This window comes from Astyanax mexicanus, chromosome 3, assembly GCF_023375975.1.
Source record: "Astyanax mexicanus isolate ESR-SI-001 chromosome 3, AstMex3_surface, whole genome shotgun sequence".
In the NCBI taxonomy this organism is placed as follows: domain Eukaryota; kingdom Metazoa; phylum Chordata; class Actinopteri; order Characiformes; family Acestrorhamphidae; genus Astyanax; species Astyanax mexicanus.
Window position 1 is genome coordinate 48,074,993 of NC_064410.1, and position 18,911 is coordinate 48,093,903.

The 18,911-nt window shown below is 38.9% G+C and overlaps 1 protein-coding gene across 1 annotated transcript; it reads right to left on the bottom strand.

Annotated features, from left to right (window-relative positions):
- Positions 1 to 555: 555 nt before the first annotated feature.
- On the bottom strand, positions 556 to 18,596 carry pex1 (peroxisomal biogenesis factor 1). The gene is made up of 24 exons (XM_007259789.3): positions 18,378 to 18,596; positions 18,128 to 18,268; positions 17,936 to 18,019; positions 17,000 to 17,114; positions 16,216 to 16,916; positions 15,485 to 15,604; positions 13,659 to 13,782; positions 13,463 to 13,569; positions 13,280 to 13,371; positions 12,701 to 12,833; positions 11,824 to 11,920; positions 11,543 to 11,713; positions 11,039 to 11,193; positions 9,290 to 9,482; positions 8,860 to 9,026; positions 8,494 to 8,628; positions 7,533 to 7,597; positions 7,248 to 7,390; positions 6,582 to 6,685; positions 4,867 to 5,043; positions 4,441 to 4,674; positions 2,969 to 3,163; positions 2,708 to 2,838; positions 556 to 2,576 (listed from the first exon to the last, which is right to left on the bottom strand). Exons 1-24 carry the CDS (start codon positions 18,483 to 18,485, stop codon positions 2,492 to 2,494), a joined length of 3,777 nt encoding a protein of 1,258 aa, XP_007259851.3. The 5' UTR covers positions 18,486 to 18,596; the 3' UTR covers positions 556 to 2,491.
- Positions 18,597 to 18,911: the final 315 nt, after the last annotated feature.

The window sequence follows — 18,911 nt, forward strand, 5'->3', positions numbered from 1 at the left end:
CTTATTGTGTATTTTTCCCCCCGAAACTCACAAAAATTATTTTTGACAGTCTTGATAATAGAGGTTTTGGTATCCTTTAGATTAGCTTTTAGTACATATAGTGTTAAACCAAAGTATTGCAACATTTACTGTGAGCTGTGCTCAGATTAATAAACACACAACTCTCCAAAACAGAATAGAAAAAAAAACTTTTTTAACTTCCAATTGATGCAAATGTAAAAAGAGTAATTTTGGTGAATTTCTAATCATGACAATGAGAAAGTAAAAAAAAAACTAATAAATTATTGTTATTATTTCAGATTAAAATTGTTTAAAAAAAGTAAAATCAGCAAAAAAAGAGAGATCAAGGTATTTGTGTGACAGCATCAATTGGTATATTACAAATAATTGTTGAATATAATGGTACACATTATACTTAAACATAAGAATGTATCATGCTAACTCTTCTGTTAAGCTGAGAATATAAAACAGTTAATGGATGAGTCAGCAAATTAAAACACTGACAAACAGTAATAAATTAATATTAATTTAATTCATTTAAGAATTCACATACTATATTTACAAACCCTCTGTGGGATTATTTATGCAGATACATAAAGTGTAAATCTTTAAGCATTTCCTAAAATATAATACAATTAGATTACTAAAATTACAGATAATTAGAAAATAAATTAAGGAAATATTAAATGGCCTAAGGCTGAATTTACATATTTTACAACACAATCTGCATACTCATTATTAAAAGACTAACAGTATGTTTAAAGTTTAAGATTAGACTCTTGATTCTTTAAGGCAAATGAGAGCATGTCTCACTGTAGCAACAAACAGCCCTCAACAGAACAGGTGATTCTGTTCCTTACAGTCATGTAATAAAATAAAGATAACCAATGAAAACCTTGGTGTTTTAAACATATTTAAACATATTTAAACATAGAGATGTACAGACTGTAAAAATATGTTTTTTTCAAACACAGCTGGGCCAAATTTAGAATGAAGAATATCCTGGTTTTTGGCCAAATTTTCAGCAAGACTTTCCTCTGTTCTATATCTTTACAATGGAACCAGAAAGATCTTCGGTAACTTTTTAGGTTGGAGGCTTGGGCTGGAAGTTTGCTCTTGAGCTAAACTAACTAGTAACTAGTAACTAACTAGTAACTAAATGTTACACTTTTTTTTTATAAAGTAATACATTTGTAATAGGTGTGGAGCAGTAGCTCTCCAGCCCAGAAGGTTGTAGAACCCAAGTGCAGAGCAGCAGAATACAAAGCAGGTAAAATCTAGACAGGAACCCCTCAACACAGGTGGAAACAAAAAGCTGAAAACGGGCGGGAAACAAAAACCCGAAAATGGCTGGAGACCCAGGAGAAGGCACGAAAGAAATCGCCCCGAGCGCGAGAACGGGTGGAGACCTGAGAGAGGGTGGAAAGGAACTGGGGGAGAGATAGAAAACAAACAAACGGCTTCTCAGAACTGAACAGGTAGTGTATAAGGTGGTTGTGGACTGGGCTGTGTTTCCACCGGGGGAAATGGAGGAACCGGGTCGACAAACAAAAAGATAAACGGAGAGACGCACAGTCCTGGCCCCAACAGACTCTCACTCTCTCTCTCTCTCTCTCTCTCTCTCTCGAGAAGGGAGGAGAAAGCCGCCTATGCCGTCCAGTCTCACTCCAAGCACAGGCAGGAAAACAGCACTTGCCGTGGATAGAACAGGGAGGAAAAGAGAGCCGGAGCTCAGAGGAAAATCCGGCATAAATTCACTCCCATGAGCTTCAAAGATCCAGCGCCGAGTGGCTGGTTGGCCTGCCTTAAAAGGTGTTGATCATAGGTGTTAGAAATTAGTCAAATCACTCCTCTGTGCTGGCCTGGCGGGCCCTACGATGCCACAGCATTTTTGTGAGGAATGGTTTTCATAGGTTGTTTCCCTTTTTTCTACATGACTGTACATACATTGATAGATGCACCACCAGTTAACACACCACAATCCACCAACCAGCCATAACATTAAATCACTGCATCTACATTTTCCATATGGTAACACTTGTGGAAATGCTTGTGACAGGCTACCAATGACCCTTTTATCAGTTCACCTGTTTATCAGTTGTCCTTGCTTAGAGCACTTCTGTTAGGTACTGAGCGCTGCATACCTCTTATAATGCTATAAGACATGCCTGATGTTCTGAAGATTCTTTGCCTAGTAATTTAGAGCATCACACTTCAGATTAGAATAGTGACAGCAACAATTGGTATAATACAAATAATTGTTGAATATAATGGTACACATTATACTTAAACATAAGAATGTCTCATGCTAACTCTTCTGTTAAGCTGATAATTCTGATACTTCTAACTCTTCTGTTAATTCGGATACTTGGTTTTAATGTTATGGCTGATTGGTGCATGTTAAAGAACAGAAATCACTGTTCACGTTACTACTGCACGTTTTCTATTCCTGAACACTACATGCACAGTGTGTGCCTGTGGGTAGTCTTCTTTAGGCCAGAGTTACTCTCTGACCAGGTGTAAACATGGCTACATTCTGAGGTTTTCCTTCTTTTGAGGCACCAAAGGATTCAAATCTGAAAAAGAGAGAAAAGCACAAGAGAAAAAATGATGACTAATAAATAGAATAAGAAATAGAATTAAAATTTGGTTTATGTAAGAAAACAAAGTCAAAAAATAAGATTTTATTTTTTATTTATTTACTCACAGGTCAGTGTACCTCCTCCAGTCCTGCCTGCTGATGGAGGCTCTAGTGCTGGCCAGGGCTGAGGTCAAGTGAGTTTGGCAGATAAGCAGGCCGGGTTTACTGGGGCCTACCTGTACCAACGATGGATCCTCCTACAAAGACAACAGAAACACAGATCAGAAGCTGTGTAAATCATCCTGGATTGGCATGATGCTACCCATACACTATATGCGTAAAGTGTGTGTGTGTGTGTCAGTGTGTGAGTATAGGGCTCTGACTGACAGGGCTCCGGCGGTAGTTGTTTTTGATGGTGTTGAGATCGGCTCTAAGACGCTCGGCCTGTTCGTGGCTCTGTTCCTGAAAACCCTCCTGCACAGAGGACATGACAACCGGGACGTGAAGACAGCTCGGGTCCCTCACTGATGTGCCTGTCAAGTCATGGGTGATGGAGTTCTGGACAGACAGGCACTGTGAATTCTGAAAGCACAAACAGAACACATGCCATGAGCCAGCGATCACACATTACTACATTACTGTAACTTTTTCCCTTATGTAACAACAGCCAATACCACACGCCACATACTGCATACGCATCAGTTTGGTTTCCCATGACTTCTCATAAAAGCTGAAGAATACTGCACTGACCTGCAGGATATGTGTGTAGAATCACCTGAATTCAAATGTGGATTTGTCTGTATGCATTGACAATTTTCGACAGATGTTGCTAGTTATCAAGTGCATTTAAAAAAAAATTAATATGATTTAAAATGATATATTATTCAAAATAATATATGGATGTTTAACACACAGAGAGGCATATTTTAAGTGTTTATTTCTTTTATTGTTGATGATTATGGCTTACAGCCAATAAAAATCCAAAAATCAGTGTCTCAGAAAACTAGAATAATATATAAGACCAGTTGGTAATTTTGGCAGTGTGGGCACTGTGCCAAGTCCTGCTGGAAAATGAAATCCGCATCTCCATAAAAGTTGTCAGTAGCAGAGGGAAGCATGAAGTGCTGTAAGATTTTGTGGGAAAACAAAACTTCACTGACTTTAGACTTGATAATAAAACACAGTGGATCAACATCAGCAGATGACATGTCTCTCCAAATCATCACTGATCATCAGTAAATTTTACATTTCATTTGGAAATCAAGGGATCAGAGTCTGAAGGAAGAGTGGGGAGACACCCAATCCAAGCTGCTTGAAGTCTAGTGTGAAGTTTCTACAATCAGTGATGGTTTGGAGAACTATGTCATCTGCTGGTGTTGGTCCACTGTGTTTTATAATATAATATTCTAATTTTCTGAAACACTATTTTTTATTTATTTTTTATTGGCTGTAATCCATAATCATCAACAATACAATAAATAAATGCTTAAAATAGATCACTCTGTGTAATACATCTATATAATACATGGGTTTCTCATTTTTAACTGAATTACTAAAATAAAGTAACTTTTCAATGATATTCAACATTTTTGAGATGCACTAGTATTCCCGGTACACATGCGACACTGTGCCTACCTCAACCTTGATTATTTACCTCCTGGCCATGAGAACTTTAGCCTCACTCACAAGATAACACAGCACAATTTTTTAGGTGTGGGTGTTCCCAAGCCGTCCCCTGTGGTAATGCTTTATGTTAATTTTTTCATACTATCCAATGACTTTTGGCATGTCAGTTTACAATATGAAACATTTGGACAAGCAACCCCATTTGAATGTTATAATAAATGCAAGTCCCTCACCAGCTCAGAAGGGGACTGGTTGCCCAGCTCTAATTCAAAAGAACTGCCAAAGTACAGGCGCCAAATGTTGTGGCGGGGGTCTTCTGGGGGCAGCTCGCTGTGCTCCATCAGCGCTCCAGCAGAGGGCTCCAGTCCAGCCTCGCCCTCCCCCGCAGAGTCATCAGAGCCACTGCTGTGGTTCAGGAAGATCAGCGAGGAGAGGCTCACGTCGCTGTCCGATCCCGAGCCAAGATCCTACATCACAGCAGAGGATCAAAAGCTGACCACAGCAGCTTTACTACACCACCTATTCATTCACACACACATTCTACAACTTTTATAGTAACATTTCAGCATGTCAGCATTCTGCATTTAGAATATAACCACAGACCAACACCTCCCATCATTAAAGCTCTGTGAAGTGCTGTGTATGTAAGCATGACTCACGGGCAGCAGGCCAGGCCCCAGGCTGCTGTGAATGGCCTCCAGCTGGGCGTTGTAAAGCAGAGCTTTGAGATCAGCTCCTGTAAACAGCTCGGTGGCCACAGCGATCTGCTCCAGGTCCACGTCTGCGGCCAGCGGCACTGAATGAGTCAGGGCCTTGAGAATCTCCACCCTCGCTTCCTAAAGGACACACAGCATTGACTATTACAATACTGTAAACACAGACAGTTCAAATCTTACAGTTCTCATTCATTCATTTTAAAATGTCTAGTTGTGGTTTCTAGTGTGGTCTCTACTGTGCTCTACAGTGAAAAAAAGTGCACCGGTGATCTAATATAACACTGCTTTAGTCCGCTGGAGGAGTGGGCGAGGAGAAACGATAGGATTTCTGCTCTTATTCATGAATATTCATACTTGCATACATAATTTAACTAGTGTAAACAGAACTGTTTTAATCATACACCCACCTATCTTAATTGTATTTCGTTGGTGGTGTTCCATAGACAAATTCTAATTATTTGTTCCTTAGCTCTGAATTACTGGGCAAAGCATATAACAATGATGCATTATTCTGAATATTTTCTTTTACTATAGCATGCATATACAACTAGAGACCTATTGTATTTGACAAAGAACAGGAAAAAGTGGATTTATTGGAAGGAGACTTTTAAATCTTACAAGAACCATCCGTGGAGGGAATCAACACTGCAGGCTTCAGTATTGTATACAAACTCATTTGAAATCAATTTCAAGTAGCAGCTGTAGATAAATTAACTTTAAAATGTTGATTGTTCACTGAGTATAATAGTAGAATAGCGAATGTCATTTGAGCTCTTGGCTGGAACAATGTTACTGCACTACATAACTTTGGTGGAGCTTCAAGAGATCTTGAACTTGACCCGAGTCTATCTGTGTAAACTAAGTATGCACCAAATATTTGTCAACCACAATTATTCATACAAAAAAAACAAAAACAAATAAGTGAAAAGACCAAATAATGTATACTAAACTATAAGGTTTGTTAAACATTTTCAATGTTCAATAAATAATTTAAATTGTAGGTTTGTAATTGCTTTTTGTAAAAGACATACATATGCTATATTTAGGCTACTGAATTAATGTAATGATGAAAAAAGGTGGCAAAAAATCTGTGAAAAACCTTATTCAGTGTTTAGTTTACAGTATTCACCCTTCAGTCAACTGTTTAATTGTGTACAGTTTTGTCAAAAAAAAAAACAAATTCAGTGCATCTCTAGTGTTAAATATTATAATATTACTTTAAAGTTACAGCCCACAATTATTTCACTTAATAAAATCCAGTTCTGTCTCTCTCAGCTTGTCTTAAAAAACATGTATTGCTGTCCACAATGGAGAGCTTATAGCAGTAATTGTGCTGCTTTAAGAAATTGTTCCTAAATTCTGCTCATGACAGTTCTGTGATTGGTTCAAAAAGTTTAACATGGTTTGACATGATTATATGACTGAAAAAAAAAAAAACCAAATAGGATGGCCAATATACAAATAAAAAAAAGAATGTAATTATTTTTGTTCACTATGCTGAATTCCTTATCACTGCATAATTTATATCTCTAGCAGCTCAAGCCTGCAGTAAACGAGAAGCTCAAACAACACTTCTTCTAAAATTCATTCATATACAACATCATCTTTCAGAAGACCACTAAAAGTATCAGCTTCCAAACACGTTGATGAGGACTGACCCTGTCTGGAGGTGGGCAGTAGATAGACTTGTCCAGTCGCCCGGGTCTCAGCAGGGCGGGGTCGATCAGGTCAGGACGACTGGTGGCTGCCAGAACATAAACTCCTGAAGAACCAGAGCAGAGCAGTTTCAAATTAAAGTACAGACTGACGTGTTGGTGCTGTTGTCCCAACAGTAACACTAACACATTTGTGGCATGATGTATATATTATTACATTAACGTGTATCATGCTTTGTAGACAACCGATAAACTAATTGGGGTTTTAGATCTCTGAAAAAGGACAATAAAATGAAAAAAAAAAATAAAAATTCATTACCTAAATAAAAAAACGAAAATCAGGTGCATATAAAACAAAAAATATATAATATACAGATATTTCTAATTTTAAATTTAAATTAATTAAGTAAAAGTAAACTCTATGCATAAGGGCTTATACTGTTTTGTATTCTTTATGTTTTAATTCATCAATAAAAGAACTACTGGTAAGAGAAATAAATCACAGTGGTGTCAAATATGACTTAACGCACTGTGTTATTTATTTAAACAAGTCATAAGGTCAAATTACTTATGGCAATAAATACAAAAAATTTATGATATAACAAACAAAAATAAATGAAAGAATGAAATGAAAATGAAGGCATATTTCAGTGTTGCCCTCTTGCGTACCCTCCAGTCCCTCTACTCCATCCAGCTGTGTGAGCAGTTGGTTAACCACCCGGTCAGTGACCCCAGTGCTGTCATGACCTCTGCGAGGAGCCAGCGAGTCAAACTCATCAAAGAACAGCACACAGGGTTTAGCAGCCTGGGCTCTGTTATAAACAAGAGAATGCAGAAGGAAAGAGAGAGAGAGAGAGAGAGAGAGAGAGGCAGGGAGTGATATTTATTCAGTCTGAAAGGCTTGGAATTTGTTGGTGATTTGTGTTGGATGTTTTCTTGGCATGTGGCACAAACCTCTGAAACACATCCCTCACAGCCTGCTCACTAGCACCAATATACTTGCTGAGGAGCTCTGGACCCTACGGCAATACACAAACATGTATTATGGCTAAGCCAGTCACATCAATCATAGATAAAGATGAATTATATAACATCAATGTACGAAGAAGCACCATGCAGTAATAGAAGCTGTTCTAATGTATGTAATATATTCCAGTATTGAAAAAGGCTGCTTGAGTTCTGTCAAGACGTGAACTGGAACCTTCAAAAGAATAGTTTGATAAAAACTAAAAAATATAAATGACCCCAAGTGAAGTTGTTTTAATTTACATTTGGAGATGCTAGGGCTGAATTGTTTTTTTTTTTTACTTTTAATAAGACTTTTAACATTTCTAATTTTCTCTAATTTTTTCTCCCAAATTTAGCTAGGCTGATTGTCCCACCCATTTAACTGTTACTCAGCTGTTTATCCCCCATCACTAGTGATGCCACAACACCAGGAGAGTGAAGACTAACCCATGCCTCCTCCGACACATGTAAAGTTAGCCACCTCCTCTTTCTGAACTGTTGCTGATTGCCCAGTATCCAACACATTTGGAGGAAAGCGCAGTGACTCAGTTCTGATACATCAGCTCACAGATGCCATGTGCTGATCAACATCACCCACACAGAGAGAGCAAGGCCAATTGTGCTCTCTTAGATGGATTCAAACCAGCGATCTCCTGATCATAGTGGCAATGCTTAGCCTGCTGGACCACTTGGCTCCCTCGGCTCGCATTGTTAACAAATACTTACTTTATTTTATTTGCTACGTTCATCTTGGTTAATACATTTCCAATTTCCATTTTGTTTTGCTTTAAAATTCTAGACAAACATTTGGTTAAAATGCTGCAACTGATATGATTGTCAAGCAAAAAGCTTGACAATAATATTAAGAACATGAGTGGTTTAGTTCTCCACTATCATAAACACTCACCTTGATGCTGATGAAATTCATTCCACTCTCCTTGGCCACAGCTCCAGCCAGCAGAGTCTTACCTGTGCCAGGAGCTCCATAGAGCAGCACCCCGGAGCGCTGGCGAATGGGCAGACTGGAGAAGAGCAGGGGGTACTGGAACACAACATACAGGACATTAGCACAGACGGCTAAGAGACAAGGACTGTGTTTGGAAGCTGTTTTGCTGATCGTGTTTTTCCTCTGATTTAATCTTGGGATGACAGGTCACATCTAATGGTCAAATCTACACCATAAAAAAACTTTACATGAATCCCTCTAAAAAAAGATGACACCAACAACCCAACAGCTATCAGGCTGCTTAACCAGCCTCCAGTTCTGCTTTACCTTGGCCGGCAGCAGGATGGTGTCCATCAGGAGCTGGCGTGCCTGGTGAAGGCCCCCCACCCGCTCCATGCCCGTCCCAATGGGCTTCTGAAGCCGCACCCTCCAGAGGGAGGGAGGTATGAAGCCCTGCAGGGCCTGCTGGAAGTCTTTACTACTCAAATATACACCTGTGAGAAAACACAGAAGATGAAGGAAAAGGTCTTTAAGATAAAATAAGATAAAATAGTCCATTATTAGTTCTATAGTAGGGAAATTGAGTGTTACAGCAGCAAAGGAATAGCAAGGGAGAGGTCACAAACTGTTAGCGTTAGGTTATAAACATTATAAGAACAAGCATCAAAAAGTGCTAAAGAATAAATACATCAACTACAATTACATGGAATTAAGATTTATAATAATTTCTTAAAAACAGACTTAATGTAATGCTTGCCTTGATGGCTGCCGTTGCCTCGGTTGTGAACAGCACTGGCATGGATGGCTCTGTCCAGTAGAAGATTCAGGTCTCGAGGAAGGTAGCCCTCGGTTTTCATGGCAACGCTGTGCAGATCAAGAGTCACCGGACTGTCTTCAGACGAGATGTTTTTTCTGTCCATCAGAGATCTCAGGATCTCTACTCTCTGGTTCTGTACAAAGAATAAAGAGTTTATTTACATAGAGGAAACTATTATGTGAAATGTAATCATCTTTTATTTATTTTGACTGTAATAATACTCAGGCAGTATATTTTAGATTCCATATAAATAAAAATAAACTATAGTTCCAAATATTTGTGGACACCTTTTTATATATAAATTTGTGCACCCTTGTTGTTTCAAAGATTTAAATACTTTGAGCACTAATTATTGGAATTATAGTTCATTGACCCTTGAAATACATACACAGGGGAATCTATTTATGAGGGTTTAGGTGCCAATTTCAAGTTTTTCTCCTCTTTGCATCTTTTCTAAAGAGTGCCAACAAGGGAGCCTCAAAATATCTCTCAAATGATCTGAAATCAAAGATTGTTTGACATCAAGGTTTAGAGGAAGGATACAAAAATCTTTCCACTGTGAGGAACAATGAAAGACCACAGGCAGGGGCGTAGCAGCAAATTCTGGGCCCTGTACACTCTCAATGTCAGTGGGACCCTATTCATGGCAGTACACCAGGAACATAAGCGAAAAAAAAAATAATCTGGATTTTTTTAGTCAGGTCCACTTGTTTCCCCACTACCACGCCCATGTGGAGTGCTACAGACAAGCAGCTCTCCAGCCCAGAAGGTTGATTAACAAACTTGCAGAACAGTAGATCTCAAAGCAAGATGAAAGGAGAAAAAATAAACACACAGCCCAAGTGGGTTCGAAAACGGGTGGAAAACAAAAACGGGTACGAAACGGGAACAGGTGGAAAATAAAAAACGTGTGGAAAATGAAAACAGGTGGAAAACGAAAACGGGCAGAAAACGAAAATTAGTGGAAAACGAAAACGAGTGGAAACGAAAACGGGCGGAAAATGAAAATGGGTAAAAAACAAAAACGGGTGGGAAACAAAAACGGGTGTAAAGCAGAGGAAACAGAGATCGTAAGCGAGAAGACAACAGGCAGGGTAAACAAAGGCTATCCTGGGAAACGAGACAAACACACTGGAGAGAAGCACAAGGGAGAAGGAGCCAGAGAGAGAGGTGCTGGGGCATAGCAGCAAATTCTAGGACCTGTACACTGTCAATGTGTGCCCCTATACACAAGGAACATAACAGAAAAAAAAACTCATGATTTTCATGGGCCCCTCTCCATACTTGGGCCCTGGATAGTTAGGTCCACTTTTCCCCCACTACCACGCCCATAACCACAGGCACAGTTCTAGTTAAGACCTGAAGTGGCAGACCAAGAAAAATCTCAGATAATCAGAGGAGAAGGATAATGAGAACAGTCATAGTCAACCTACAGACCAAAGCTCCAAAGACCTACATCATCATCTTACTGCAGATGGAGTCACTGTGCATCGTTCAACTATTCAGCACACTTTGCTGAGACTGTATGGGAGAGTAATGCAGAAGAAGCCTTTTTTTGTGCACACAAAAATGCCACAAACAGAGTCGCTTAAGGAATGCTAAAGCTTTATTCGGACAAACCAGCTTTCACATTTTATAACAATTGTTATTTTTGTGTTGTATAGTACGCAATTTGCTTCGTGAGCTCACCTGGTCTGGTGTTTGGATCTTGCAGAAGCTCTGGAAGAAGTGTGTTCCCTGAACTTGTGTTAATGATGGGTGAAGGGAGTGGTCACTCTCTGCAGTAACCAGCAGAGCTACGAGACTGCAGCGCACCACTAGTTCATCCACCAAATCCTGTAGACCTGAGCAACAAACATACACACACACAAACACACAATTTTCATTGGATTAGTAGGGTTGCATGATAAACAAAATTTTTATTTTTATCATTATTGCATTCATTTGTATTATTATTAGTTCACTTAAACTTACACAGTGTCTGTGATATCTAACTTAATCTAATCTGTACATGCAAGTATGTTTAGTACAGATACGGGTCAGTTATAAACAGAAATGTAAACTATAAGGGTGATCTTAAGTATAATGCTACGCTTGCACTGTAAAAATTGCAAAGTAGGGGTTGCCAATTGCTGGACAGGTCAATGTTAAATTAATGTAGCCTACAATAAGACTACAGGACCGGTGTCTCACTCTGTGCAATGTGCTGCCGCAGCACAGCCTCCGCTCCTTGTTCCTGTTCAGGTGAGGTAGCTGCCCCGGTCAGGTGATCCAGATCATCCAGCAGGACCACTGCAGGCTGTCTCCACACTGCCTGCTCCAACACCTCCTCCAGCCACTGCCTCACAGTGTCTGCTCGTTTCCCTGAGAGATGCATTAAAGACATTCAATATCGAGTCTTAAGCATTAAGACAATCCAATTTCTCGAATGCAAATCAGTAAAGCAGGAAGGCATAAGGAAGTCTCTCACCCACCTTTCAGCTTCTTGCAGTCCACCACCTCGACATGGGCATCCAGCTCTTCTGCTGCCTTCCTGCAGAGAGCCCTGGACAGCGCAGACTTCCCACTGCCCTTTAAACCAGAATCCATCACACTTAATCATTGAATAATTTAAATGCTATATCAACTACCTGTATATCTGTATATTGCCCCTCTTACACAGAAACAATGTATTTTTATTTATACATACTTTTCTGTAATTTAATATAAATCTGGCAGTTGTTATTTACATTCTGTTAAAACTGAATTATCAACAGACCAATAGCAAAGCTGCAAAATGACCTGGAATTAAATCTATTTATATTTATTTTAATCCTTCTCCTGTAAAAGTACAATGTTAAAAAAGTTTTTGTTTTTGCTATGAATTTGGATGATTCATGGTGACATGACGATTAATGTTTTTACATTGCACAGATCATATGATATTTACAAAACATGAGTATTGGCATCAGACCATTAGATTCTGCAAATATCAAGTACTTGTTGTGCTATATGTGGTAATTATTCTGTAAATAAATGCCACAATATGATAGATTATGAACAGATTATGATTTTTGATGATTCTTGGTGACATGACGATTAATGTTTTTACATAATGCACAGATCATATGATGTTCACACAAACAAATTAGTATTGGTAACAAACATATGTTTAGATTTTGCAACTATCTGATGGAGTATTTATTGTATTATATGTAGAAATTATTCTGTAAATAAAAATGTATATTATTGATACAATATTGATATATTTTGTCAGTATTAACAGATTTGTATATAAAATATATCTACATGCTGAGTCATTATAAATTATAAAGTGAGTGTACAGACATGAATCTGGAGTTATATGGTCACCTTGGCTCCTGTGATGAGCAGAGCTCCACTCCGAAGACCACGGCCAGTGGACACCAGCTCCCGGGACAGGGGACTGCCCAGCAGACTGTGGGAGATGTGCTCGAAAGCAGATGTGCCAACACCCTCAACTCCACTGGCCAAGATACAACATGACAATTAAACACACCGCACCAAATAAGGCATAACTGAGATACAGCAGAGCTGTTTGAACTCTACATAAGCAGGTCTGGACGATATCTGGAGCTGCCCTTTCATTCATGAGCTCACTCTGACTTTATCCATAATTTTTAAGTTTGTACTAGGGGGCGATGTCTGGTATGACTGATATGGACATTTAAATTAATCATCCAGCTTCTCAGGGTAATGTCTTGAAAGGTTATGGGTTACTGTGATTTGTGAAAGAGGTTTATGATAACTGTATATAACCTATTTATGTGCTTATTATCAAAATGATCAATAAACATTAAGAACCAGTTAATCTGGTACAAAGAAAATGCTGTAAAAATTGATAAAAGAGGTTTGGTATTTGTGGTGTGGTGTTATAAAACAAATAAAAAAGGTTTTAAATTCATGGCCTACCCAAGAGAGCTGAGTGTAGGAAAGTCAACACAGAGTAATTCATCTTCAGGGTGTTCAGTGGTGTGGTTAAAAGAATGAGGTTCCAAGACAACCTACATAGAAAAAAAGAAATGGAATGTGACACTTCGCACAATGAAAATGCAAGGAATTCCAATTCATCTTTCCTGTCATTCAACAGCAAACCTGTATGTCTGGTTTGTGTAGGACACTGGTGGATAAAAGAAAAATCTCATCTTCTTTCTTTGGCTCAGGGTCAGGTTTCAACACAGTAAGAACAAACTCAGACGTTCCTGAAAACACAGCAGCATCAAACAGGATTAAACAAATCCAAATGAAAAATAAAAACTGAAAGGTACAGAATATGCAAGTTTATGCATACCCTCAGTGCAGCGTAGAGGGATGATGGTGGTCCGGCCTGTCAGACAAGCCAAAGGCTGATGGCTCAGAGCATGAAGCCAGCCTAGAAATGCAGACTGAACATCCTCTTCTTGCTCAATCTCAGTCTGCAGTAAGAGAAACACACTTATTATTGATTCCTTTTTAACATATCAGATTTTTTGCACTATAAGGCGCACTTAAAACCCTTTTAATCCTATAAATTTTACCAGGTCAGGTTTTCAGTAAAGCCAGTTTCTCCTGCACTGAGGCTGAAGCAGTATTAGCATTAGTCACTAACCACAGTGCTAGATCTTTCGCCATTCAGAGGTGAGTATATGTAGGGCGTGTTTACTGTGTTAAAACAAGCTACGTGGGATGAACCGCAAGCTGATAGCGCCCTGTCTTACCGGAACACTCAGGATTCCTCATTCTAGCTCTGTCGGGCATTGTTTACTAGTGCTAACTGCTGCTAAACACAAGCTAACCACAACTAGCACTCACCTAAATAAACAGTTTTCAGGAGAGAAATCTGTGTAGATTAAAATCCAATGCTTGTTTGACTTGAAAGACAAAGTTTTTTTTAAGAATTGCAGTTTTGTTTACATAGGCACTTCCCCCTGTGGCGAGACCTGCTGAACTAGAACGGAAACATGGCGACACCCTTGTATCTTACTGTTATCGCTTGATTTGCACCTTATAATCCGGTGCGATTTATGTATGACACCAGACCATAAAATAGACCATTTTTGATAGTGTGCCTTATAGTCTTTTAAATACGATATGTTTTAAATATAAACATATAGGTGTTCTCACATAGCAATTCATCAGGCAGAGATATACATCTGCTTATTCACGCAGTGATCTAATCAGTGCAAAGCATTCACAAAACAGCAGGTGGATACAAGTCAGCAGCTTCAGGAAATGTTTACATTAATCATCAGAATGGGGAAGAAATGTTATCTCAGTGATTTTAAGCAGTTCCCGGAGTTGACCCTGAGTGGTGTAATAAAAAAATAACATCATGTGAGCTGCAGTTTTGCAGACAGAATCTCTTGCTGATGAGAGAGGTCAACTGAGAACGGACTAACTGGTTCTACCTCAGGAAAAAATATATATAAACACATATAACACTGGCTATGTTTACATGCAAAGCTTTTCTCCTATCTGAATAAATTATGTGCACGCTACAAGTAATCCAATCAAACATGACGCACATGTGTAGTATCGCTTAGTGTACACGTAACCATGACAAGGACAACGGGCCGCACGTGATGCCAGCCAGCGTGAGGGGAGCAACAGTAACTGGATAACTAGTTATGTTTCCAGAATTTGCAGCTGGTAAGCTTGTTTTTTCTAACAGCGTTAAAATTATGGCGGACTCCATAACAACCTAATTCACAGTTTCTTTTTAAAGAAGGGTAGAGACGAAGAACTTACGTCCTCAATGTCTTTGAACATTCTGAGGCAAGTGAGCTGGATGCCAGTCCCACCGCCCATGACTAGGAAGCAGTGGATAAAAGTGAGGAGTGATGTTCAGCTTTATAAACTTCCTTCGTGCAGCACATGTACATGCGCAATATTTACTTTCGGACTGGAGATCTAATCGGGTACATGTGTTTACAAGGCTATTTTTTGTTCTATTTAATGGATTATTTAAAGGATTATCCACCTCGTTCAATCAAATAGAAATTGCATTCAGAATGACCTTTACACGTTTACACGCACGTGTTCTACTCTGATTCAGCTATTAGTCCGACTATTAACAGTTTATTATAAATGAACTGCGTTTGTCTGATATTTCAAGTTAAGAGAGAAAGATACACTTACTAGTGTTCGTAGTGGCTGAAGTAAGACAGCCTGTGCAACTGCAGGGGTGCACGTTAGAGGACGAACTCTCACGGCAGAATGCAGGCCTATGCTCAGCCTTGATCGTAAAATGTTTGGGATCTGTGAAGAGAATAGAATAAAAAAATAAATGTATTATTTTTTACATTTTTATTTATTCATCATTGCACTGATTTGTGGTCAAATAAAGTTGTTATGCTGCTTCTTTAATTGCAATGTATCTACAGAGTACCAAATGATTTCCACACAAAGGATCCCACAATCTTTTTTGAAATTTAACAAAAAAGGTAACTTATGTAGCAGTTGTGATATTATAAAGATTATGATTATGTATAATTTCCAAAAATAATTTAGAATAAATAAAATCACAACATATTGCCCAGCCCTATGTCATATGAAATCTAAAAACATGTGCACTGTTACTTTCCTAGTACACAAGTCCAATTGCTGTCCAATAAAAAAACATATATCATAAAAACAACAACTTAAATGGGAAAAATAAAAAATTTCTTTCAATGGACGTAAATGTAAAAACAAAAAAAAAAGTTTATTTCAGCTAATTTTGGGAAATTTCTATTGGCCCATTCATCCAGAATTTTTGACAAGGCACACGGGGATAAATGTTTTTCATTAGATACTTAAGATTAGGTTTTTATAACAAATGTTTTAGACTAATTCTAGAAAAGTAAAGTGTATCAGTGTATAACACTTACCCACACCTTCCCACAGTAAATCTCTCTCATTCCTGAGGATCTTTGGTCTGCTTCCAGCTTTTCTGTGTTATGGCAAAGGATCTTGACCACCACAGACTCCTCCACTGGTTCCTGTGCTTCCTTTTTAGGTTGAGAGCTATTTCCACTCTTTTTCTTCTCCATCGCTTGCTTGGCTTGCTCTCTCACTTCTTTGGGAGAATGAATTTTAGAAACTCTACCATACGTTAACACTGGCTGTTGTGTACTCCAATAGTCATACTGTATTTGGTCCCATGGCAGCATGTGAACATCTCCATGATTTGGGTCAAGATGTCTGATTGCTCCGGGTGGGGTTCCACACACTCTCAGGACACAATCTGGGAAGACTGCGGGGACAGTGGGCACTTCTGGAATCTCCTTGGCGGGCTCATATTTCCCTGTGAACACATATCTCACCAGGCTCTGCAGGTCAGGTACTCCAGCCCAGTGTCTCTGACTGGGCTCCGGCTGATTGTGAATGGACTCAGAGAAAGAATCAGTTCCTGTGGAGGAAGGTGTGGAGGAGGATCCACGGTCTATGTTCTGCTGCCTCTGCAAGACCGGGTTCTTTGTATCTGGAGAAACTGGGGCAAGCTGCCTGCCTCCATGCCGGAGTTTGGGGGAAACAACCAGCTCAGTGAACTGCTCTAATCGACCATACGGAACAGATGGAGACAGGGAGACTACAAGAACAAGAGGTACAGCAATTTACAGACAGAACTGAGGATTTTAAAGAAGTATTTAATAAAAAGTGTTTGAAACAGACCTATCCTGATGTAGATGACAGTGTGTTGGTCAACCCACACAGGAAACACCCCAGAACAGAAAACGACTCGAATCTGGTCTAAAAGGTGCTGTTCCAGAGCTGTGCTGTGAAGCTCCTGGAAAACAAAGGCATTAGGTGTCATCAGTAAAGGGCAGTAATGAAGTAAATGTAATTAGTTGCTGTATATAAGTATTTTTTTGTTATGTGTGTATATAAACATGGCTGAATAATTTTAATTTTAACTCCACTAAAAGTAAACTTTAATATCTAACTTTTTTACTTTATAACATTATCCAAAACGTGTTGTTCCTTTTGGTTTAGGTGTGTAAGAAAAAGGGAACATGTCAAAACAAAAAAACATGAAGTGAGCAAACCAATATGGTTACAGCAGTGACTTATTTTTAAATATGTTCTGACCTGTTGTACTGTATGCTACCCTGTGCAAGCATAGTGCATCAGTGCAACAGTGGAATTTATAGAATATACAGATACATAACAGCAAAGAAAAAACAGTCTAAAAAGTTGTATTCAACTTAAACATGTAACTAAGTTGTAATTAAATCTTGGGGTGTTTTCACACCTAAAAGTTTGGACCAGAGTCTGCACTGAGGTTTGTGCCTTTGTTACATTTTGTACATTGGGTCCGGTTAGTTTTGGTTTCACACAGCAGTTTAGTAAGCAATAAAAGCACCCTTAAACTAAAACTTGGTCCCAACCTGGGAAGTTAATCCAATTAATTTGATTAACTGAATCTTACTGTTTAATTAAATTTTCAAAATGGGACAATGAAGATCGTACACCTTTACATATAGAAGCTGCCAGAGTGAATACAAAACAGAGATGGTTCTGATTAACCTACTCTCCTATTCTAAGAGTCAGCCTATCAGTTTTTAGTGTGGGTGGGCAGTGTTTTTTTATTTGGTGAATGAGACTCACCAGGATCTCCCAGTCATCTGAGGACAGAGGCTCTACAAACACCTGCTGCACAGACTGTACCTGACTACATGGACGCAGGAAGCCCTGAAAAACATCAAAAACAAAAATAAAAAAACAAAATAAAAAGCAAATCACATCAACTTAAATTACAGTTAACTGTAATACAGACATTTATCCAACTCCAGAGTTTACCTGTTCTCCTTCCTGAACTCCCAGTTTCTCCCCTAACTGTCTGTTCAGCTCAACCCTGTCCTCCTGACCTGCTGCGTGGCTTCTTATCCAGCTGAGGAACACTGGAGCAGATGATCCCCAGGACAGCTCCAGGGCCTGTGACTGCATATGACAATAAAAACAGGACAGTTAGACTAGACTAGACTGCACCCCAAGTTAATAAAGCAGGAGCAGCGTAGCCATACTATCACACACCCACTCTCACACACACCTCTCTGAGGGAGAGCTGAGACACTAAGTTGGATGGCAGGTGGAGAAAGCAGTTTTTGGAGTTGTTGAAGGCCAGAGTTACTGGCTGGATTCCGCAGTTCCCCAACATTGCATAAAGAGGAGCTTTAAAGCCTCTTTTAGCGCTGAAAGACTGTATAAATCAGCACTAGTGTTCAGGACCTGCTGCACTACAGAGGATCAGGCGCCATGCTGAACATGTCAATACTGTCAGACAGACCTGACCAATCCATCCACCAGCGTGCGATCATCACTACAATGTATATGAAGCTCAGTATGCCCTAACAAATAATAAACATTTAAACATATTTTCACATTTTAATATTTATTTATATTTGAAATATTGTTTTTAAATGGTCACAAATAATCAAAATAAATTAGGGAAGGTATATGTATATTTAAATGAACTAAAAATGTTACATTTAAAGATTTTTAAATTAAATATCATTTTTAAAAATGTGTTAGCATGTATCTTACAGAATTTAACAGGTCCTGTCATTAGAAAATGAATGTGACA

Coding starts and splice junctions, on each gene's coding strand:
- pex1 (XM_007259789.3), bottom strand. CDS start 18,485: ATGTTGGGGAACTGCGGAATCCAGCCAGTAACTCTGGCCTTCAACAAC. Junction 18,020..18,127: donor GAGTTCAGGAAGGAGAACAG/GTAAACTCTGGA, acceptor GATGTTTTTCAG/GGCTTCCTGCGTCCATGTAG. Junction 11,194..11,542: donor GCGGCAGCACATTGCACAGA/GTGAGACACCGG, acceptor TTTGTTGCTCAG/GTCTACAGGATTTGGTGGAT.